The 23,871-nt window shown below is 35.4% G+C and overlaps 6 protein-coding genes across 8 annotated transcripts; 5 read left to right on the top strand and 1 right to left on the bottom strand.

Annotated features, from left to right (window-relative positions):
* The first annotated feature begins 58 nt into the window (after window positions 1-58).
* On the top strand, window positions 59-2,324 carry AlkB (alpha-ketoglutarate-dependent dioxygenase AlkB). 2 transcript variants are annotated; one of them, XM_066724917.1, is made up of 5 exons: window positions 59-1,240; window positions 1,305-1,407; window positions 1,477-1,630; window positions 1,701-1,801; window positions 1,919-2,324. In XM_066724917.1, exons 1-5 carry the CDS (start codon window positions 1,148-1,150, stop codon window positions 2,275-2,277), a joined length of 810 nt encoding a protein of 269 aa, XP_066581014.1. In that variant the 5' UTR covers window positions 59-1,147; the 3' UTR covers window positions 2,278-2,324. The 2 variants fall into 2 exon arrangements, with proteins under 2 accessions (XP_066581014.1, XP_066581013.1); XM_066724916.1 differs by having other exon boundaries at window positions 1,701-2,324.
* A 631-nt stretch (window positions 2,325-2,955) lies between these two features.
* Window positions 2,956-4,883, top strand: LOC136772155 (V-type proton ATPase subunit D). Its single transcript, XM_066724920.1, has 4 exons — window positions 2,956-3,111; window positions 3,491-3,608; window positions 3,689-4,174; window positions 4,255-4,883. The coding sequence occupies exons 1-4, from the start codon at window positions 3,071-3,073 to the stop codon at window positions 4,345-4,347; spliced, it is 738 nt and encodes a 245-aa protein (XP_066581017.1). The 5' UTR covers window positions 2,956-3,070; the 3' UTR covers window positions 4,348-4,883.
* Window positions 4,884-5,131: 248 nt separating this feature from the next.
* LOC136785666 (arylalkylamine N-acetyltransferase 1-like) lies at window positions 5,132-7,663 on the top strand. The gene is made up of 3 exons (XM_066746843.1): window positions 5,132-5,467; window positions 5,638-5,907; window positions 6,388-7,663. Exons 1-3 carry the CDS (start codon window positions 5,255-5,257, stop codon window positions 6,544-6,546), a joined length of 642 nt encoding a protein of 213 aa, XP_066602940.1. The 5' UTR covers window positions 5,132-5,254; the 3' UTR covers window positions 6,547-7,663.
* Window positions 7,664-7,709: 46 nt separating this feature from the next.
* LOC136785665 (cytoplasmic 60S subunit biogenesis factor ZNF622) lies at window positions 7,710-9,537 on the bottom strand. Its single transcript, XM_066746842.1, has 3 exons — window positions 9,144-9,537; window positions 8,324-9,007; window positions 7,710-8,239 (listed from the first exon to the last, which is right to left on the bottom strand). The coding sequence occupies exons 2-3, from the start codon at window positions 8,979-8,981 to the stop codon at window positions 7,764-7,766; spliced, it is 1,134 nt and encodes a 377-aa protein (XP_066602939.1). The 5' UTR covers window positions 8,982-9,007; window positions 9,144-9,537; the 3' UTR covers window positions 7,710-7,763.
* A 339-nt stretch (window positions 9,538-9,876) lies between these two features.
* On the top strand, window positions 9,877-18,865 carry LOC136785667 (uncharacterized). Of its 2 annotated transcripts, none has more exons than XM_066746844.1 (3): window positions 9,877-10,288; window positions 18,308-18,635; window positions 18,728-18,865. In XM_066746844.1, the coding sequence occupies exons 1-3, from the start codon at window positions 10,267-10,269 to the stop codon at window positions 18,765-18,767; spliced, it is 390 nt and encodes a 129-aa protein (XP_066602941.1). In that variant the 5' UTR covers window positions 9,877-10,266; the 3' UTR covers window positions 18,768-18,865. The 2 variants fall into 2 exon arrangements, with proteins under 2 accessions (XP_066602941.1, XP_066602942.1); XM_066746845.1 differs by lacking the exon at window positions 9,877-10,288 and adding an exon at window positions 15,024-15,559.
* A 260-nt stretch (window positions 18,866-19,125) lies between these two features.
* On the top strand, window positions 19,126-21,951 carry eIF5 (eukaryotic translation initiation factor 5). The gene is made up of 3 exons (XM_066746841.1): window positions 19,126-20,160; window positions 20,232-20,417; window positions 21,377-21,951. Exons 1-3 carry the CDS (start codon window positions 19,126-19,128, stop codon window positions 21,494-21,496), a joined length of 1,341 nt encoding a protein of 446 aa, XP_066602938.1. The 3' UTR covers window positions 21,497-21,951.
* The last annotated feature ends 1,920 nt before the right edge of the window (window positions 21,952-23,871 follow it).

Consider the following 23,871-nt stretch of genomic DNA (forward strand, 5'->3'; position numbering starts at 1 on the left):
GCCATACAGTCGCAACACTCGCAACATTTGTTGACACGAGCTGTCAGAATACCTCAATATTATTCGCGTAGACGCTCCCTCCTATAGTGATTCCCTGTCCGTCTCGCTAAATTAGATACATTATTTACACTATCCTAGATTTTCTCGCTTCGCGCTATTGTAAATGAATTGTCAGAAATATTTTAGGGGAAACGTCAAAGCTCGTATGAAAGCAATATTTGCGCTCCGTTTTAACTTTATCGTTTTATTGCGATCCGTAAGGCTTGCGTGTAGGGTGCTGCTATATCCTGCTTTTGCTTATATAGTATAATATTTCATTTCGTTTTATAAAGAGACAAAAAATAAAGTATTTAATAGAGCCATATATTATTTCTGTGCACGTGAGAGAGAGAGAGAGAGAGAGAGAAAGAATAGACGATTATGTGGGTGGTCAGAATTTATGGTTAATATACGACGGTAATGGAAAATTATTAATACGGCGGGTATGGCCTGTAGCGATATTAATTTACACAAAGCTTTCAAAAAACCTTGAGATCGAGTGGAATGCTTCTCCTTGTTATATGAAATCATGCAGTTTTCTGAGTGACTATTATGTGAAAATTACACTCTAAAATTAGTCACACTTGATCGCAAGATCTGCATTAGAGAACATTAAAAAATCTGAAAAACTCATTGCTTTCTCGATGTTATCTCGAAACTACTCATTTTCATGACGAAAATATATGCAAAATCGATGTAACATTAACAAATGAGTAACTTGCAATTCGCGTGTTTAAAGATTCGTTTCATCTATACGATAAGATATATTCAAGGAATCTAAGACATTGCATTTATATAATTTTATAAAATCATGTGTGTATATGAATAGAAAAATATTTGCGACGTGATAATATTCAAATATATACTTTTCAACTTCTCCGTTATCATCTGTCTATTATAATATTTAAAATATAACGAATTGCAATTAGATATCTTTTCTTGGTTTTTATATAATTTAATAAAAAGAATATTTATCATTTCTCATGCATTTTTAAATGGAAAGCCCGATTTACTTTTAAATTTTAAAATAGTATTCGGAGCAGGATAAACGCGATATATCGAAAGATCTCGATAAATATGGCGACTCCCAAGGTTCAGACTCACAAAAATGTTTAAGGATAGCTTTAAATATTATAAAAGTCGGAATCCGTTTCCTGATTTAAAAAATGTCATTGACATCGATTCAACAGATTATACAAAAGTACGTAAAATTAATAAAATAGAACAAAATATGCTTTTAGAGTTAAACATTTGTTTTAACATAGGTTAGGCCTATAGAAGATTTTCTTTTAAAATATGAGAATCGGTATGATCTAGGACTAAGGCCAACGAAAGATTGGAAAATATATGAATTAAAATGTAATTTAGGTAAAAATATAAAACCTACGGTTTACAATTCAAGTTTTAATCAATTTTTAATCAATTTTCTCTTCATAGGACTGATTTTCATTCAAAATCCATTTACTGCAGAAGGACAGCAGTATTGGATTACTAAATGCCTTAAAGATTATCCAAAGAAACCAAACAAATTAAATCTAGATGAGCATAAGCTATTAAATGATAACACATCGTGGTGGGAAGAATGTTTCAAGTATGGTTACTCACATAAGAAGCTTATAATTGTATGAAAATTTATATGTTCTAATTTACTTTTATTTTAGAAATTCTGATGGAAATGTCAGTTTATTAACAAAGTTAAGGTGGACAACACTTGGATATCATCATGACTGGAATACAAAACATTACTCTGAAAACTCTAAAAGTATACTTCCATCAGAACTATGCAATTTGACCACATTTTTAGCTAATGTATTAAATTATACTGGATTTAATGCTGAAGCCATAATAATTAATTATTATAGAATGAATTCTACTTTAGCTGGGCATACTGATCACTCTGAAGTTAATATTGAAGCACCACTTTTTTCCATAAGTTTTGGTCAAAATGCAATTTTTTTAATTGGAGGACTTACCCAGGAAGAACCAGCTACTCCTATATATTTACGTAGTGGGGATATAGTAGTAATGTCAAAAACATCAAGACATTGCTATCACGGAATACCAAAAATTTTACCAACACTTGTAAAGCCATGGATGTCTAATGATTCGATGCAGAATAAACTTCATTCTGAAGTAGATAGTGAAGATTGGAGCATAGCTAGTAATTATATTTCTGAAGCTAGGATAAATATCAATGTTAGACAAGTCTTAAAACCAGGACAAATAAGGCTATTGTGAAACTATGTAAATTGTTTTTTATATTCTGAAAAAATATATGTTTTTCACTGTTAATTGTATATTGTTCTCTTTTATTCATATACTGCTATGTTTACATAAAATTTTGTTTCTTACTGCTGCTATCCTATATTCAAAAACATTAGTAATGTTTAAAAAGTTCCATGCAAGAATTGCCATTTTTGTTAAAAATATTTGAAAATTGTGGAGATTGGTGAATACTTGTGGAATCGAATTGGCAAAAGATGTTAGTAGGACATTTGTAGCATTTTGAATAGATTTTTTACAAAGGATAGTTTTATAAATATTTAACCCAGACATTTTTATCTTGAATTCAATCAGCAGTAAAAGCCTAAAAAATTAATGACATTCGTTAATAAAATTTGGTTAAAACCATATTTGAAGAAACAAACCTTGACTAGGACTTATTTTAAATCTGTCCACAGAATCTTCTATTTACTTATATTAATTCTTTATACCAATTCCTACCCATGTGAAAATTATTGATTGATATATATATACATACATATATATCTTACGATTTTTATGTCTCCTTATTGCATTTGTTTATATTTGCTTACTCCAAGTCACTCCAAGTACTCTACTTAACTGTTTCAAGTTCAAATTGTTCCAGTTCCGCACTTCCCAATTCGCAGATGCAATCTACCAAATCCACATTCAATCAGTCCGCCATTTTAGTCATGTGCCTACCATCGTAGCAAGTCGCAGTTTCCGGTTTAGCTAGTGTCAGCTGATCAATCTCTTATTCCTGCCTTCTTTTTAGGAATTCGCAAACATGTCTGGAAAAGACAAGCTTCCAATTTTCCCCTCTCGGGGGTAAGTTTATTATATTTAAAAAGTATTTTTATGAATACTTATTCTTATATCTTATTTCAAAACAATAGTGTTTTATCCGTATTTTGGATGAAGGTTAAAAACTAAAAGCTTCTAAATGCCATAAACTGGGTGTAGCCGTATTTTAAAGATATGACAGCATTGAAATACTTAACTATGCAGTTCTTTTAATTCATATAAATTGTCAGTTGCAATTTTATAAATATTTGTCTCTAACATTGCCGCTTTATTCTCAAGGTTCTTGTTCTTGTTGACATGCCTGTTGGTTAATGATGTTAACTTAAGTTGTTTATTATTTATAAAATGTTTAAAACCCATAAATTTTGTAACTAATATTTTTATTTTATAATGTTTTTGCTAGTGCGCAAATGCTGATGAAGTTTCGGTTGGCAGGAGCACAAAAAGGTCATGGTTTGCTTAAAAAGAAAGCTGATGCATTACAAATGAGATTCAGGTTGATCTTAGGGAAGATTATTGAGGTAGATGACATTTTTTAAATAACTGTTAATCCAACAAATAATTTATAAATCTGAAGTTTTATTTGTTTCTTGTATTGTAGACCAAAACCCTGATGGGAGAAGTTATGAAAGAGGCAGCCTTTTCTTTAGCAGAAGCAAAGTTTACAACTGGTGACTTTAATCAAGTAGTCCTACAGAATGTGACTAAAGCCCAAATAAAGATTCGTTCTAAGAAAGACAATGTGGCTGGTGTAAATCTGCCAGTGTTTGAATCATATCAGGATGGAACTGACACATATGAGTTAGCTGGTTTAGCGAGAGGAGGACAGCAGCTGGCAAAGTTGAAAAAGAACTATCAAAGGGCAGTAAAATTATTGGTAGAGCTTGCATCTTTACAAACGAGTTTTGTCACATTAGATGAGGTTATAAAGATTACCAATCGGCGAGTTAATGCCATTGAACATGTTATCATTCCAAGAATCGAGAGGACATTAGCTTATATTATTTCTGAACTTGATGAATTAGAAAGAGAAGAATTTTACAGATTGAAAAAAATTCAAGATAAGAAAAAAATTGCTAAGGCAAAGGTATGAATCATAATTTGTTTGGGTTATTTATAAATTGCGTGTACGTTTTCACACAAGTAATCTAAATATTTTACTTATAGGTTGATGCGGCCAGAGCTAAAATGCGGGCTGCTGGCAATGCAGAAGAAGCAGCTAACATGTTGGATGAAGGGGACGAGGATCTACTTTTTTAAATACTGTAAATAAAGTGTATATTACTCTGCTAATGTTAAAAATTTTGCCATGAAAGTGATTATATTTAAACATTGAACAAGTTTAAATATAACTGCTGGAATTCAACCAGTTAATTAACCTTTAACTGTTTTATGAGAATTCTATGCTGGGACAATATTTAAATATTAATTCTTTCTTTTCCACTTTTAGTTTACTGTAATGTCAAAAACTCAGTCTAATTTACTCATTACCAGTGTTTGGTTGTTCAAAATTATATATGGATGTTACAAACACTACTAACATTTTGCAATGAAAAATGAAATGTACAGTATATATATATATAACAGATATGGGAAATATTAGTATAGTTTGCATCCATATGTAAATTTTTTTATGTGGAAATATGTGCAAGTGTAATTATTTCTTAAGAGTATTCCAAGTATTGTAGGTATAAAAATCATGTGGATAAAGATACATCGCTGTTATTTATCATTTTCACGGCTAATGATTAAGTAATTTAGTGACCATGTTGTTAATAAAAATATACTTTATTAGCTGTATATAAGGCCTTTAATTCACAACGATTCCAGCTACTAATTCCCAATTATTATGTAATTACATAAATTTTTAAAATAATTAATAATGCAGTTTTAAAGTTTTTAAATGATCTCTTTTGTTAATAATAAATAGAAAGAAACTGTAATTATTGTAAAGTATTTGAAGGGGGAACTGGTGTAGCTATAAAAATTAAATGTTTAATTATCGAAAATGGATAGGTATAAGCAATATCTAGTAATGAATTAAGTGAACTAGGTCAATCAATATAAACCTTTTCTTGCGCGGAGTGAACCCTCTGTAGTAAAGGGGGTTGCGCTCTCGGAAAATATTTTCAGTGCGCGGAAAATTCGTGCTGTGCCCATCCCAAAGATGTCGTCTGCAGATTTGTCAATCGTTGACATTCCAGAAAATCGTTTTGACGAGGCGATCGAGCATTTAAAATGGAATTTTTTTGCGGATGAACCACTAAACAAGGCTGTGAATCTTTGCGAAAAGGGAGATTCTCATTATGAGCTGGAAAGACACTGTCTTGTCACACTAAAACAGGGATATTCTCAGATGCTCGTTTCTCAAAACGGAATGGTAAATATTAATATATTAAGATGCACAATATTTATACAGTATGATATCGGTATGTTAAAAATAATATTTTTGTAATTTACCCTCTCGTAAGATGTGATTTATTAAATGGGATTTTTTAGAATTAATAATAAATTTTGTTAAAGCTATAATCGAAATATTTTTGAACATAGATAGCAGGAATGATATTAAATGGCATAATGAAAAGGGGTGAGAGGGAAGAAGCGGAACGACGACTTGCCGAGATCGACGATGAGAAATTTAGAATAATTTTTGGACTACTTTACAAGGTCAATGAGAAAATTGATCTATTTTCAAAATACAATGTCGACGAGCTTTTCGAGTGCCGTATTCTCAGTGTGGACGAAAAGTACCGTGGTCAAGGGTTGGCCAATATTTTGCTAGGCGCCAGTCTGGATTGCGCTAGAAAAGCTGGGTTTAAGGTACAGCGAAATGTATACTTTTGTGCACTGCATTACATTTTTGTTCTAAAATTATTCAATTTTATTTAAGTGAAAAGATCCGCGCCTGCGCCTCAAATAACCAGCATGAATGCAAGATTTATAATTTTTCCTTTATAATTATTCATTGTTAAAATCAGCATGTATATGTATACACATACATTTATTTCACAAAACGATGCCTCTGTTATCTTTATAAATCTGCATTTACTTTAGTTTACAGGTCCTGTATATCACACGACATAAAATCGATTCGAAGCAACATGTTATATTTTTTTTGTTTCAGCACGTCCGATTTGTAATGCATGAGTGAATTTTATTTATCGAGATGTTATTTATATAACAATGTCATATGTTTTGAAGAAGATAGTTTTGCACGCAGTACGTTTTGTACAAAATTAAGTAATATGAAATTGAAAGTATGATTTTTTTGGTGAAAATATGGATGTAAATAATTTGCAGATATTTAAAGCCGACGCTACAGGTCTTTTCTCCCAAAAAGTCTTTTTGAAGTATGGATTTCACGTAGAGTCGGAAATCCTCTACAGTGACTTAGATGAACATATTAGACCAGCCAAGCCTCACCAAGCTTTAAAATTAATGGTTAAAACATTGGAGTAAGAGAATAAAATATATATATATATATATATACCTTGATTAAAAATCAAAGAAAGGTTTTATGTACCTTGCATGCCGTGAAAGAACAGTAGAACAACTAATATTTACCGTTGGGTGACAATAACAGCTCTCTAATATACCCGTTCTATATCTTAAAAGTATATTTATAAAATATCTATTTACGAAAGAGCTGGATCGTGTGTTTCTCATAGTGTAGGTTGAAAGATTGGGTGCAACCTTCCATTTATGTGTTCCGCATGAGGCTCCATTGTAAAATAAAAACGCAAAACACAATTGAGAATGCATTATAATAGTATATATATACATTTGGCATTAATAGAAGTGGAGCTGAAGTACATTGAAATATTACTATTATCATACGTCCTGAAAAGTCTTTTCGAATATTTGTATCACCTCAGCATTATTTATCATGTTGACGTTTCATACGAGAAGGATAAACGAAATATTTATAGCTTTGTTAAAAATTTCTGAGAAATTAAAAATGCGCACATTAATAAAAGTATTCGACGGGTTTAACTATAAAATGGTAAAGCGAGAAAATGTTATCCGGTCGATTTTCAATGTGTAATAATTAATGGTGTTTTGCCATTAATAAACGAGCGATGGAGAAACAAAAATTGTCTCGAGAGTGTATAATATATTTAGTCCATTATAATATGCACTTTAATTTCATTTAAAACATCGAAAGATAAGAGAAAAGCACTCAGAAAGATCTGATATACTCTGTTAAAAAACAAAGAAAGTTCTATTATATCGTTATAAGGTTGTAATAGAAAATACACTATTGGATAACGGGTCCACTCATATATGTATACACAATGTTATCAGAATAATATTTTTGTCGATGTCAAGTGTTATAAAATAAATATTTAACGTTATTTTGTAAGAGTAACGCTGAAATAAAATGCAATTTATAACAATTTACACCGTTACATTGTCTCCCGTGTACTGCTATTTTATGAAGAAAAATATTACTATTATTGGCTGAATTTATGAATATGTACTATTATCACATATATACTACAGATATAATATGTATTAACTTTTTGTAATTAGTCTTATATAATGTGCAATAGTAAAAAAAGATTATATAAAAATATCTCTTTCTATAGTAATATATAAGGTGAAAGAATTAATATTATCAATCATTGAACAACAGTTTTTTAATAAAATTAAAATAGTTGATTACAAAAAATGATTTAGAAGTTGCACTGAGGTCTAAAGTGTTTTTGTAATTTATTTGCCTTAAATTGAAGCATAGTGCTGTATTTAGATTGTATTCTTTGCATATACTTAATATCTCTAACCTTTTTTACAACTTCTTCCTTCTTGGTATCTGTCCAGCCTAATGCCCTATACTGAGATAAAACTTTATGTAGTTTGTCTTTCTTTGATACATAAACTAGACTGTTAGGATTCAAATTTTGCTTGTAGTATTTCATCAGAGATCTGTGACCAATTATATTTCCAGATGGTAGTACCAGTTGAAAATCATTATCATCCAATTCTGGTATTATAACTTCTGCATCTGGATCTTCACTTGCTTCTGGATAACTTGTAGAGTAATCGTAAAATTCATTGTACTCAACCAATGCATCACCTTCATGCAACATCTTACAATGACCTTTATCTATCATGTGTGCTTTCGCTGCTTCTGCAGTATGGAAGGTCTTTCCTAAAAAAAAAAAAAATGTATTTTCAAATAGAATTTAAAAGGTTTTCAACTTGTTTGGTTAACAATTATTTAAAAATGCTGTACCTGTATCATTGCACCAAATACACATAAAGGCTAAATATATTTTTTCACCCAGGTATGTAATTAGTCCTTTCATATCTGTACAATATTCTGGATCAGGTATGAAAAATGAATGGGCCACAGTCATGTGTTTAATATTACGAAGGAAAGATTTACTATGATGATTGCAAAACAGACAGTCGTTGTTTTTCACTGGATTTTCAGTATCTTCTGCCCACTCATCTGAATCAACAGACTCAACATCTAAATCAATTTCCATATCATTCAACGACTGATTACTTTTTTTGTAAGAATTAGAGCTTCCCTCTTTTAATAAACTATTATGGGTCAGTATTTCATCTAATTGTTCATTTTTAGAATCCAAATTATCTTTGACCTTATCTTTATGCTTTTTAGAGAGTAAATGATTGTCATACTGATTTTTTGTACTGAAATGTTTCTTGCATGGTTTACAATTTATATGAGATGTACTATTTTCAAAGTCTTCTTTATTGCGTTGAGCTATTACTCTTTTTTGAAATTCTTCTACTGTGACAGGTGGAAAGTCTGCTACTTTTCTTTTAAGATTGTACCTATGCCAATCTGACTTATAGTGCTGTCTTTGTATTTCCAAGTCCCTAAAAGCCACCTGACAAGTGATACAGGTATAAGGAGAAGTCATCTTAAACCTTTTGTGAATTGCTTTTTCTAAAAAATGTAAAATTTTTATTATTATTTAAAAACTGTTTTAAAACGAAGAAATTTACGATATTTTTTTAAATAAGGTATTAATTTTAAACTATACATTAAAAAGAAATCAGGATTAATTTAATTCAAGATATACCTTAACGTTGGTGCAACTTTTAATTTATCTTTAATATCTTAGTGGTAAACCTGTGGCTGTGAATCATGTCGTGACAGGAAACACATGTGTCGTCGTCAATTCCTCCAGTGCTACAGAAATCTCAAGAAATCTTTCTTTACCAGAGTCGTTACAATTTAGAGGTTAGAATATGAAATTAAAAAATTCAAAAGCTCGTATCTTATCTTGGAGTCATATCAAAATTATAATCTGACACAAATTCTATAAAACTTTGAAAATTTTTAATGTATTTCTTCGACGTATTGAAATTAATTATTATTTTTTCATAATATTATAAGTCTCTAATTTGACTCATGGTAAGTGAAAAATAAATAAATCGATTAGGTCGATATACAGGTACGTAATAATTGTAAAAAAATAACGTAAAGTTTTCAATCAGGTAAAATATCCCTTCTACTAACTATGAAAAAATTTGATAAAAAGAAATTAATGCATTTAAATACCTAACAAATAAAATCGATGTTGAAAAAAATGAGTTGGTATAATGTTTAAGGAACTTTTGATATTTGACAAAGTGAGCGGAACGTGACTCTAAAAGTTCTAAATGATTTCTTCAATTACATGTTGAATAATTATGATAAAAAATAAAATATTTTTGATTGAAACTGAAAGAAAAGGGGAATGGTAAGGTAGGTATACAGCACTGTTCTCTTATAGAGGAGGGTGGAGTGGGGTTAGGCGCTAGAGGGGAGAGGCAGTTCTGCGGTTATATTCACACAGTAAGCAAGCAAGCAAAGTAACCATCAGTAACCATTCTGCAAGCCGGAACGTTTCAGAAGGACGTCGGAAAGTTACGCTCTCTCGATTAATAGAAATTGCGAGGAAGCTCAGCACTCGTTTGCAATCAAAGTTTGTCAGTGGACGAGGAAATAGTGTCAGAAAGAGGTAGTGACAAAACGCAAACGACAAACCAGTCGGACGTTCGATACTCGACTTTTGTAAGCGATAACAGTGCACGAAGCAAAGCGAGACACTGGTGTGCTCTTCAAGGAGCGACCCATCTGTCTCGACTCGATTTTTTCGTGAACAACAGTTCAATTTTCACGCTTGAAGGCGGCCGTCCACTAGGGCGATACCATTTTATATGACTTTTCTTCGACGTCAAGGTAAGTCCGATTTGCAGGTCATTCCTTCAACGAAACTTTCCTCGCTAGACATGAGTGCTAATTTTAGCGACCAGCCATTTTGGACACGAGACGTGCGCGATTCACGAGCTTCTTGTTTCTTCGGAAATGAGCGCTTTCCTCCCTCTCCTTCTCCTTATCCACCTCCTCCTCCTGCTCCTCTCCCCCTTTCCCATCGCTATCTACTATGTAACTATACGTATGTGCTCTCTTCCTCGTGTAATACTACCCTCCTCCCTCATCTCCCTTCTTACCAATCTTTTCCTCACTCCTATTATCTATCTCCCCTTTTAACTCTTCCTTCCTACATCTACACATCATTATTCTCCTACAAATTCTAACCAAGGTTCCGAATACGTTTTCACAGATTTTCAACGGATAGTCAAGTTAGTATTTATTAAAGTTACAGCCGCAAATGATATTATATATTAAATAGCTGTAAGTTAGATGACCTTAGGAATCTATGATGAAATGGTATACGACACGTAACTATTTTGTTAAAATGGCCGTTGAGGACACGTGTAACCTATTAGAGACCGGTAAAGCTTCCTTATCTTAATGCTAAACCATTTATGCAACTGTTTAACTTTTGTTGGTAGCATAATATTCTCATCGTGACACGGCCTTTTTCTTTACAAATATTTCAGTGAATCAGGTATCATTAGCATTATAACTATCATTATTTCTAAATTAGCTTCATGATGCACCGGTGAAACAATATAATTTTCAAATGGTTAGAAAATTGGATAGCATAATTCAGCTTTAGAACTTTTGAAAAATAATTGAAGCTTTTATAGGAAGACTACAAAGAATTTAATCTATTAACGAAACGTTTATAAACGTTAAGTGTTGAATTATTTTCCCATTTATCTGTAATGAAAGATGGCCTGCTTTGACCCTTAAGTATGCGTGCTGGTTCGATAGCGATGCAAAATAATACCTCTTAATCGGCAGTCAGTGGTTCTCAACAGTGTATTTTTATTAAGCAAGCGTATATCCATCGTGTTATACTGATTGGAATAGCCGTGGAACTTGTTTGAAATTGAAAAAGTATCGAGCTTGTACAGTTACATCGTCTCGTGCATTAATCTCATTTGATTAAAAGCGCACAGTAAAGGGGAGTAGTCTTCAATCTCGTATCTGCATTCGTAAACAATAGTAATTGGATATGAAATCAAAACGTACATAGTTATCCTTGCGAATACATTTGGACATCTGGGCCGTTCATTCATGATGCATAAAGTTTAGAGTACACAGTGAACGGTCAAAGTCCGTAGAATGGAATCAGTAACGGCGAGTCAAATACTCGCTTGCGAGTTGCCGGGATACGAGGATAGTGAAAGTATTTTTCAAACTGGCCTGCAACTAAATCCTGATATTAATCTAGTATTTGCTTGCAGTCACTTTCTCCGAATTTGCTACTACGAGTTGCTTTTAACAAGTGTGTCGGCCAGTTATAAAGCAAGCAGGCTGCGCGAGAATGAAAGTATTTATCCAGCATTGCGCCTTACGGTTAATTGGGTCATACTCACAGAAATGAGCCACGCCATGTTTTATTTTTGTCTTTGCCACTTTCGTCATATCATTTTTAATATATAAAGAGGTAGTAATCTAAACAATATTTTCAATATTGAAAATCCAAACTATTTATAAAATAGATCTTTCAATTTGATCTGTAAAATCGATTTGGCGCTTATAAATGAATATTGCAAACTCGCGCAATTGAGTATGCAAAAGTTAGTTCATCGCGAGGTCAGGTTATACAAGATTAACCATCATCGATGCCATGATGCTTTTTCTTGAAAGTCAATTTAAAATTCCAATGGAATGTTTAACGCGATACGAGGATTTTTCTTTCAATCCCTGTTCTACCCTATTGCTAATTCAAATCAATATAGTCCTTTTAGAAGCTGATATCAGTAATTCGATATCGCCGCCGATAACCAGCCAATGTCTTTCGATAGTTCGATCCTTTTCCAAACCGACGTAATGAATGTTTAGAATATTAGTCATCGAGTCTGACAGCTGTATTAATTTGCTTCTGGTTTCACAGTATCTCGTTATGCCGCATTCAAATTAACATGCAATACTTTTTTAACCCTGAAGTACATTTGAAAACAACTCTTTTTAATTATAAGAAACTTATTTTATCAAACACACGCGTGCAAAGTATAACAGGATTGGATGATACAAGCAAAGGTTTTTTTCGCTCTACAAGTTATTTCTCTAGCTAGGTTACACAAGACACGCTGCGGTGTGTGCTTCAAACTGTTAGAATTAATTTTTCTATTAGATTGCCCTTGCGATAGATTAATAGCATTGGAAATTGGGGAGGGGGGGGGGGCGAGGTGGTTACCGTATTGTACAATTTTATTAAATATCCTGTTTTCAGTTTCACACATATTATCAAAGACACTTCCAATATAGCCATCCTCTATATTTATCGTAAACATATATACATATATATATTTGATGTCTTATCGGCATCTATTTTATCGTCGAATTTTATGCTTGCACGCACGGAATGATTGTATATTGGGATCACGCATTGTAGATTTTCACGTAACCTCAACTTTACTCGCAGCTTATTTTCAATGATTCCTTTCATCATCATAATATATACCAGGCATAGCTCAATATGCTAACAATAAGTATCATTGACCAATAACGTTATGTTTCTCGCGAGCACGCTATTCAATTAGCGGTCAATATTATGTTTCAAGTGCAATTAGCTTGCGCGCACCTGTGCTTACCTTGAACCTTCGAGCACTCGTTCCGCATATACGAAGACGCGGTATTTCCAGCTACTGCAGCCAAATGAGATCGTCGAACTGCGCGTCACCAAACCAAGTCAAATTCTATCTGCGCATTTCAAATATTAAATTTCGCACACGTGTTTCAGTTGGTTAAAGCAAATTATTCGCCATCGATACACTTTTAGCCCAATATACGGATTCAAAGTATCGACTAAAGCACACATTTCTTCTATAATTGGAAAACCCCGAGTGTATTATAAGAGCCAAATGCTTTGTTTTATTATCTCGATAACTGGTTTAAAAACGAAACGTGATCGTTAAACAGTTATATCGTGTTTGCTACTGGAATTTAATCATTCTCATTAACTTAAGCACGTTATTTGTACTTGGAGTTTTGGAAATTTTATGCTCCTCTTATTGTTCCACAAGTGGAACAGCAAAAGTCGATGGCATCATTTGTTGACTTTCTCGCTTCCTATTAATAGCTCTGTAATTATACAGTTTACGTGGGATTTTAAGCTTGAATTACGATGGTGTGTGTACAAACACACGTACGCTGGTAAATTTGACGCAGTGACCGAGTTTGGGTACACCAACGTGTACATCTCGTTTCGTTTGTTCAATGATTTTCGCTAAAAAGTGAGCTCTTTGAAAAAAGGACCAAGGTTTAGCGAGGCAAAGATCAAAAGGCAGCTGTACCAATTGCGAGTAATGAGAACAACTTAGACTCTAGGTTTGCGAGGAAAAGTAAAGCGATATTTTCATATAGTCGTTCCTTCCTGTGGTTGGCCTGGCCTGGTCTAAGTTAACCGTCTACTCAGTATTTCTACAATAACATCGCATTAGAGAGCTACTAAGCAAAACATTCCATGTATACGTACACATAAACACGGTGGCAAATGCGCAGGAGAGTACTGAAAATAGTTTTCTCGGGGAAAATAATATTCCGCCCTAATTACATCTGCGCATAAATCACGGGTTTTTCTTTATCGACTTCCATACAAGAATAATTTATGTTTTGCAACCCGCGTTGCACGGTATCTACAGTTCAGGTTTCAACAATCGCGCCTCATGCGTAATGGAGAACCTATAGAGTCACTGTAATCATAATAAACGTAACAACGGACTCGCATCGCTCACAATTTGTTATATAAACATCGCACGCAATTATTACAGGATTTCCCCCGCGGTGTTTCCGTTCTGTTCTCGGCCTACCATTGCGTTGATTTCATTTAACTTTCAATCCTTCGTTCCAAGTCTCGTGCAGCTAGAATTCGAAAGGATGGCAGCTTTTTGCAAAGATTGAGCGTGCAAACAACAGTATTCTCAATAGGATGACATTTGACACGGCGAGATTGAAAAAAATTGTAAACAAGGTAGTTTGGCACGGAGATGCAATAATTCCAAGTATTGATTTTAACAAATCGACTGAAGGAGAACAAAAGAGAAAAGGGATGAAATTGGCAAGAGGTTGAAAAAAAAGGTAAAGAGAAAAAAGAGGTTAGAAGAAATATCAAGCCGAGTTGACTCGTGCAGGAGAAGGAGTAAAGTATGTTTCTCTATAGAGGAACGAGGGTGTAAACGATGATCAATTGGATGAAGTTCGATATTGCAAGGCCGAAGGGATGTGTAAAGTAGATGGTGGATCAACTCGGATATCTGATGATATTCGAGCTTAAAACGTATTAATTTCAAACATATCTGTAAACAGTTGGAGTGGGGGGGGGGGGGGGGGGTGGAGGATGACTGGAGAAGAAAGTTGAAAAGGAGGAAGAGATTGCTCGGAGAAAAGGTTGCAGGCCGAGTTGGCTCGTGGTTCTCCGTTCTCGGGGCTGATCGTAGGGAAGAGTCCGATCAATAAACGTGGCGTGTCTCGTAGGGGAAACGCCTGCGCGGCTTGTACGCGCACTCACCGGGCCTTTGGCAAGCGCATGCAAGCAAGCAAGTAGCAGCAGCAGCAGCAGCAGGCCGATCCGGGAGCCACAATCCGTGACCACGACGTACCACGACGACTCAGTACGGAGCAAATTCGTCCTCGACGCGACAGTCTCAAGCGCTTTTCTCGCTAACAGCCGGTGTAGACGGTGTAGACGGTGCAGTTCGCCAGTTTCGCGTGACTTCTATCGCCAACGCTTTCTCTCTTACTCCTCCGCACGCACCTTCTCTACACTCTCCGTGCGCTTAATTTAATCGCCAAACTTAATCTTTCTTACACCTTTTTCATTCCTTCTCTTTATCTAACTTTATCTCTCTCTCTCTCTCTCTCTCTCTCTCTGTCCCTTTCCTTCCTTTCTCTCTTCTCTCTCTCTATCTTTCTTCTCTCTCTTTCTCTCTCTCTCTCTGTCTCTGTCTCTCTGTTTCTTTCTATCCATTTCTCTCTTTCTATCCCCCCTCTCTCCCTCGACATTAATTCATCGAAGAAAAGGTTTACTGCCTGACTCTTGAAGAAATCGCCAGCCAAAATTGCAATCACGACTTATGCGTCTACATCGAGCAGGTAAACCTCCAATGTGGACTCGATTCTCAAAGCTTCTCATCCTGCATCTTGAATATTTCCTCTCTATTTCCGCTATCATCCCTAAAGAGCTTTTCCATCAGCAGGGAGCTTACCCGTTTATCCAATATTCCTTCTCTCGTTTCTCTCCCCTCTCGATCTGGATCAGTGAAAGCTTCTTTCAATATTGCCAGACTCTGCCCTAAGAATACATAGCATGTATAGAAAAGCAAAATGACGGTGACCTTTGGGCCGTGCGTACCCAGACGAGGATGTCTGCGTTTTTCACGCTTTTCACACGCTTTTCCCCTCGAATGGCGGAAAATTCTATTTTCGAGCACGGTACTTTCATGCTAAGCTCTTGCTTCCGCGCTGAACGATGAAAATGGCCAGCTCGCGAGAACGCAGAGAGCAGCTTTATTCGTTAGTCCATATACGTCTCAAGTAATATCGCGTTACGTTAAGAAACGTGCTGTGAGACTTTTATTCTGTCGGACGATATTTCTCAATCGACAAAAATGGGAGAGGCCTCGAGGAATTGAAATTATGTATAAGCAAGAAGTTTCGTTTCTGGTATGCTTTATTTATGCAATTCGCAACGTGCCTAATGAACGACCTTTGAGATATTTACCGCACGGAAGGGTGCTGCAACGATTCTCTCCCAAATTTCCAAAGAAAGTTCAAGTGCTTTTGGGCTTGTATACTCGTACCTAACCTCATCCCCCGCAATGACGTCATTGGCGCAGACATTTTCAGAAGAACGACTTAAATAACAAGCGATAACCGAATACGAGTTATTGTTTCACGTTGAAATTTCTGGTACTGCAGTGCACAATAATTTTATCGTACAACTGTAATCCGGGGCTACTCCCACGCGTGCGCTCGTAAATCTTTGATATTTGTTATTAGGGGAGAAGGAGTAGTGGTGATTGAATGGAAGTTTTGCGTTCTGCCGATGAGTTTACGCGAGAGACACTTTAATCCACGTTGAAATCTTAATCTTTCCTTCGTAGACAGCTCTCCGAGAGTAGGAAATTGGGGGAATTGTCGGTGGATTGCTTAGAAAATGGCAGTTAGCCGATTGTCGTCGTCGTGATTGCGGTCGTTGCGGTAACTCGCTGTGAGTTAGGAAGAGCACGCTTCGTACCGAGGAGCTTCTAAAAGGAGTCATGAAAAACAAAGGAAAAAAAACCCTGCAAGTTGGAATAGCATCAGCGGTAACTTTTTATATTGATTTATGTTAATTGTTGGCAGCGAGTAACGAGATGCGGAAAAATTATTCGATGGAATATTTTGGTAGCGATGAATGCTAGAAGTAGTCGATTCGTGGTACAACGACTCGAGCGTGATATTAGGTGACGAATTGTGAGCAACTCGATCGTGCTTCGAGAACATTTTTATCGCGTCGTTTCGATCGGAAGTTTGTGCTCTGGCGACTGATAAGCTGAAGGGGGGGGGGGGGGTGTGGGAATAAATAATTGCGGAGGGGGCTGTGCAGGTCGTGGAAACGGATAATAGCTGCGATCTTCTAGAACCTTCCTTCAGGGATAGAGTATTTATTCCTATCGCGTTCTTCCAACCAACAAGAAGTAGTACACCTCTACGTACACCCCTACACTCCACTGCAACGCGCTTTCCATTGAAACCAATTAAATTTTCATACATCGGCACTGAGCTCTTTTCTCTCCACTTTTAAACATTTTCTCCACACGGAGAATTTTCATTTTCCGTGCAAGGCCAAATTATTTGTTGATTAAAGGAGCTAATTTTACACGTACAATTTACAAGCATTATGTAGACTTAATTACACTTTTTCATTCAAATTTACATGAAGAAAGGTCACGAGTATAGGAGAAACTGATTCATTCGTAAAGTTCTTCGTCGTTCCATAATCTATTTTTCAATACGTGTGCAATAATAAGCGCTTGTGTATTGTGTTTATATGATAAATTATTCGATATCGCGGCCTAAGATACGATAAACTTAATATTATCGATCGTTAAATGACCAGCTTCAAGTTTATAACTCATGTCAAAGTTTTAAGGTTATGCATAGAAATGTGTTGAGGCAAAATCGTACAAGCAACGTTTGTCAACTGTCGAGTATTATTTGTCATCTTCCAATTTTTCAGTTTCCTCGAGTGTCTTTAATTGCTACTCCTTCTCTATTCCATCTTGATTTCACGCATTCGGTTTCATCAGAGTCTAAGAATGATGGCGATATGGCCAATTTCGCCTGAAAATTATTTGCATGATCGTTAAAAAGAAGAAGCAAAACAAACATTTTTAACGTATACTTGAAACTCTTGTCCTACAAAAATCTTCCAATGCGCACTAGTAAAAAGAGTAAAATAAGATTTAAAAGCAATGGCAAGTAAGACGCCAATCGAAATTATATCTGTTGATTATAATATCCAATGAATCACTGGACTGGATCGATTCTATAGCGGAGTGTCTATGAACAATACCAACTGGTTTCTCGATCATGAGGTTTTCGGATGGAAGAAGAAGCTCGAAAGAACACATGGTGTTTATTCACGTCGTATTTCGCGAAATATCATAGAAAATTCATCCCCTATGTAGCACTCTAAATTTGTCGGTGTTGTAACCCAGGTTTCAGAATCTCTATAATTATTATAGTTCATAGAGCTCCATACGAGTAATCGATGATGTGAGATTGAGGGGCGGAAAATAAGAGTATTTTAAGTAAGAACTTATTCTCTAGACTAATGGATTTTCATTGTGCTTGCAGAAACATCCAGGATATCATCCAGAGGGAAAGGAACGGTGTACAGCAAAGGCGGCGGTAGTAGGACATTGTCCAAGAGTATAAAAAACGGCAGCATTATATCGCTTAATCGAAGAAATCCTTTAGCACGAGGAAACTCGAGACTACCGTTCATACAGGCCTGGTCTCCAGGATTTCTTAAGAGCACAAGCAACGGTCAGGCAGCGTGTATGATCATTGAAAACTACCCCCCTCTGCCCACCAGATCGAGGCACAATCTACATCAAGATACCACCCAACGATTTTTGAACCATCTGGTCCTGCCAAAACACAGGACCACAAAATTTTCCAGGTTTCTGTATAATTTTTCTTTCTTCTGTAAATATGAAGACATTGATTAAACTCTTTCGGCAATGTGACTAATTTGGATGTTCCTTTTTGTAGTAATAGGCATCGGAAGCTACAGCCGTTCAGAGAAACGTGACTGTCGTTAGTGGGTAGTGCGGCATACCTCACCGCGGACAACGAAGACCACCCTGACTCGACACGTTGCGAGCTACCACCGGGTAGCCATTGCCTGGCACCGTCGTCACGCAGCATTCAAACTGCCGCGCAAAAGTGTGGAAAGAAGGTCGAGAAGAACGCGGACGAAGACGTTACCTACTTGAATTGAAGAAACGGATAAGAACCTGGATCGAGCTTTGAAAAACGCCAAAAATTGGACACGTCTACACTTTTGCGTTTTACCAACAATTCACAACGACGTCACAACGCCAGAAATTGTTATCACTCGGAAGGGTCTGTAAGCTTGCAAGAAGTAAGAGACGAAAAATCTTGTCATCATGGCGACCTTGAACGTTAACCGCAATGTTAGCGATGCTTTTTATCGCTACAAGATGCCTAGAATCCAGGCTAAAGTTGAGGGTAAAGGCAATGGTATAAAAACCGTCATTGTCAACATGGCCGATGTTGCTAAAGCCATTGGAAGACCGGCTACTTATCCAACCAAGTACTTTGGCTGCGAGCTTGGAGCACAAACACAATTCGACTTTAAGAATGAAAGATTTATCGTTAATGGCTCTCACGATGCCACTAAATTACAAGATCTTCTTGATGGATTCATTAGGAAATATGTTTTGTGTCCAGCTTGTGACAACCCTGAAACGGAACTAATGGTCAGCGCTAAGAAGGGAACCATCTCGCAAGGATGCAAAGCATGTGGTCATCATGGATTGCTTGAGAGCAATCACAAGTTAAATACGTATATCTTGAAAAATCCACCAAGCGCTAATCCCGCCGTTCAGGGCAGCTCGCTTACTGAAGGAAAACGTGCGAAGCGTTCGAAGAAGGCTAATGGTGACACCTCAACCAATGGTGATCGCTCTGGTTCTCCGGAAAATGACACTAGCACCACTGACATTGTGGTAGAAGCCCCTAAAAAGATCGCTGATGACGAGGATGATGACGATAAATGGGCGGTCGACGTGTCGGAAGAAGCAGTAAGAGCGAGACTTCAAGACTTGACTGATGGAGCTAAGGGTATGACCATGAGTGATGATCTCGATAAGACTGAAAAAGAGCGCATGGATATGTTCTATAAACTAGTAAAATGCCGCCGCGATGCTGGGCAGTTAGACAACCATAAAGAATTGGTAGCTGAAGCTGAACGTTTGGAAATTAAAACAAAAGCTCCATTGATCTTAGCAGAGCTTCTTTTCGATCAAGGAATAGCAGCTCAGACCAAGAAACATCGTGTATTATTGCTACGCTTTACTCATGATGATATCAAGGCACAGAAATATCTGTTAAGAGGAATTGAGCAGGTGATAGCTCTCCACAAAGATGCTCTGATGCCGAAAGTCCCTGGCATTTTAAAGGTCGGTATAAAAATATATTTTCCACCTATTTCTTCATATATTCCAACTTCAATCATGCAACTACATTTTAGCTGTTCTACGATAATGATATTCTTGAAGAGAAAGCCTTAATGGAATGGTCGAGTAAAGTGAGCAAGAAAAACATTTCAAAAGATCTATCTCAAGAAATTCACGACAAAGCTGCACCGTTTCTAACTTGGTTGAGAGAAGCAGAGGAAGAGGAGTCTGATTCTGATGATGAAGATGACGATTTAGAAGTAAGTTTGAGATTAATAAGACGTAATGTCGATAATTCAGATTATATACAGAGATTTCCAGAATGATGGCTAAGCTGGAAATCGAATTGGAGAATTGATTCTGAGAAACAAACACAAATTTTTAACGTTGTAAATATCTTTCGAGTTACATAATCGATATGTTTAGTCTAAGAGTCTATATAAATTGTTGTGTGCTTTAGTTAGTATTATAAGAGTTTTTTTGTTGATATGATAATAACGATACAAATGTGATAACTTTTTTCCATATTGCTAATATTTTTCAAGTAGCACAAGAATTCGTGTAGATGTAAATACGTTAGATCGTAGCTTAGAAAATGAATTAGCTTGTTAAATATAAACAAGAAGAAGAATACTGTAGAATAGTTTTTTGTGAATATCATAATAGGCAATAAAAAACTAATAATACAATTTTCTTGTATTATTGATATTTGCCGATTTACATAGCATGTTTTCAGACTACAAACAATGTAACGTAACTCGATAAATATAAAAAAAACGAAAAAAATTAGAGTTGTATCTTGCCTGTTATCGTATATACAGGAAACTCCTCCGCCCTATCATTGTTGATATTGTTTATTTTTAAAAATCACATAATTAATTTTATAGGATACCGAGTTAACGAAGTTGACTCAAAAAAAATTCCTATGCAACTTGAAAAATATTAGCAGTAAAAGAATTATTCAATCTTTCCAATTATTATCATCATATTTAAAGAAAACTTATAATTTTGTTCTAGTGTTATTAACATTTATCTAGCTTCAAAATAATTTATTAGACTCTTGGATTAAATATATTGTTATGTAACTCTGAAAAAATTGTATAAACATTTTCTTCTAAAGATCGGGTCTTATGTCTAAGATTTCCGGCATGTCCAACAATTTTGAGATATCCTATATTCGAGAAATAATTAACAGAACTTACATTATTTTATTTTTCAGATTGAGTACGATGATAGAGCCAAGCAGCCGCTTAAACAGCAAAAACAAGCACCACCAACACAAAAGCCTGTAGCTAATGATTCCGATGATGGAGATGATTTCGATATTGATGCCATTTAGACAAAAAAATATGCTCAGTGGACGGATATAAAACATGCGAAGAATATATCTAACTACTTTTTTCTCATACGATACATTGAGTCGCATACAAATGCCCACTGCAATTTACATGTAGAATTTTCCTTATTTTAGATCAAACAGATTATGCCATTTTATATTTAAAATTTTAACTTTTTCTAAGTTTAGTCATTTTTATCTGTACAGTGATTGTTTTTTAACAGTGCATTAATTATTGATCTTATCTTTTATTTTTCTCATTACCACTGAAAAACATTGTTACACTTTGGATTTTATCCTGATATGAATTTCTTTCAGTTAAAGAATATTGTAATAATGATATTCGACTGTTACGTGAAGTTGATCTGCTAAATGCGTTCTCGATTGTATCTATTAATTATTCTGATAACAGCTATACAAATAAATATGGTTTATCGCAATTATAAATGATTACAAGATTCTTTTTTTTTCCAAATCGTCCTCGGAAAATTATAATTTTACATTAAACATTTCTAGTCCTTAGGTTTGTTTTTAGTCAAACATGGAATTATGTTAGTTTGACTATGAAGTACGAAGTACCTGTAATTGTTCCATCCAGGTACTAAGTACGCAGTGCGTACATACACAGTGCGAAATTGAATCGTGTGTGGTTTCAACTATAGTGTAGTATATCATTTTCCATGTTAAATTACAGAGTGAAGCTAGCCGAACCACGCACGATTAAATTTCCCACTGAGTACTGGGCGCGTTCACGGACTCAACGGAGCTGTCAGCGCTACTACGGCTCGAATTTATAAACCAAACTAAGCTCAAATCTCAGCTTAGCAATTTCATAAGACGAAGATCGAGCTTAGCATTGTATGGAAGGTTAAAGTGAGACAATTGATCTTAGCTAAGACCGTGCTAAGCTTAAGTTTCCTTTATAAATTTAAGCCTACGCATATTTTTCAGTTAATTTTGTATCCGCAGTAGTCTATAGTGCCGAATAGCACTAACACCGTTTCCATGAACGCATCTAGTCATCTACTGCTAGACGCTAAAGTGCTAAGTGGCGATTCTAACCGTCAGTTTTAGCGGGACGGCTACACTTTTCCACCTATGATAGAGACTTTCTATCTACAGGGTTGACAGCACTGAGAGCACAAAGAAACTTATTCAAGATTAGGATCCATTCCACTGTATATTAAGAAATTGTTCGATTTAAAATTGAAAAAAGTTCAAATTCACAACATAAACACAAAAAACGCACTATGTACTGAAAGTATTTACAATTTTTCAAGTTATTCCACTGTATTTTATTGCATTATTTTATTATAAATTGAAGAAAGCTCAAATTCACATACATAAACACAACACACGTACTAGGTACTGACGGTATTTACAATTTTTAAAGTTATTCCACTGTATTTTATGAGATTATTTAATTATAAGTTGATGAAAGCACGTATTGACAGCACAAACACAGCAAACGCACTACAATCTGACAATATTCATGACTTTTTGAGTTTATTGTAATGTATTTAGACAAATTATTTGATCAAAAATTGAGAAAAGCACGAATTCACATCACAAACAAATCACACGCACTAGGCACTGATGTTTTTCACGAGTTATGAACTTATTTCACTGTTTCTTGAGATATTATTTGATTTAAAAATGAGAAGAGCACGTATTGACAGCGTAAGAACGGCTAGCGCACCAGGCATTGACGTTTTTCACGAATTTTTAACTCTTTTCACTGTATTTTGGGATAATTTTTTATTCTGAATGGAGAGAAGCAATTCGGATTTGAGCGAGCAGGTTCAGTTCAGTTTTCGGATTTGAGCGCGAGCAGGTTCGACCCTCTCCCCACCACCGCCCGACCGCTTTCCGCCATGTTTATTATTGTTTTCCGAATTGACCGCCTCGACGGGCCTTTCGAATTTTCCTTAAGGCGACCGGGACCGACCGGGCCTCTCACTTTTCTCACTTTTCACGCGCCCCGGTGCACTTTCCACGCTTTTCTTCAACAAATTCACCGAAATTCGTGTTTCTCTCCATTCAGAATCCAAAATTATCCCAAAATACAGTGAAAAGAGTGAATAATTCGTTATAAAACGTCAGTGCCTGGTGCGCGTGCTGTGCTTACGCTGTCAATACGTGCTCTTCTCATTTTTAAATCAAATAATATCTCAAGAAACAGTGAAATAAGTTCATAACTCGTGAAAAACATCAGTGCCTAGTGCGTGTGATTTGTTTGTGATGTGAATTCGTGCTTTTCTCAATTTTTGATCAAATAATTTGTCTAAATACATTATAATAAACTCAAAAGTCATGAATATTGTCAGATTGTAGTGCGTGTGCTGTGTTTGTGCTGTCAATACGTGCTTTCATCAATT

The sequence above is a fragment of the Prorops nasuta genome, unplaced genomic scaffold (assembly GCF_024137725.1).
Source record: "Prorops nasuta isolate Cenicafe-Biocafe unplaced genomic scaffold, Cenicafe_Pnas_1.2 PNAS00003, whole genome shotgun sequence".
Taxonomy (NCBI): Eukaryota; Metazoa; Arthropoda; class Insecta; order Hymenoptera; family Bethylidae; genus Prorops; species Prorops nasuta.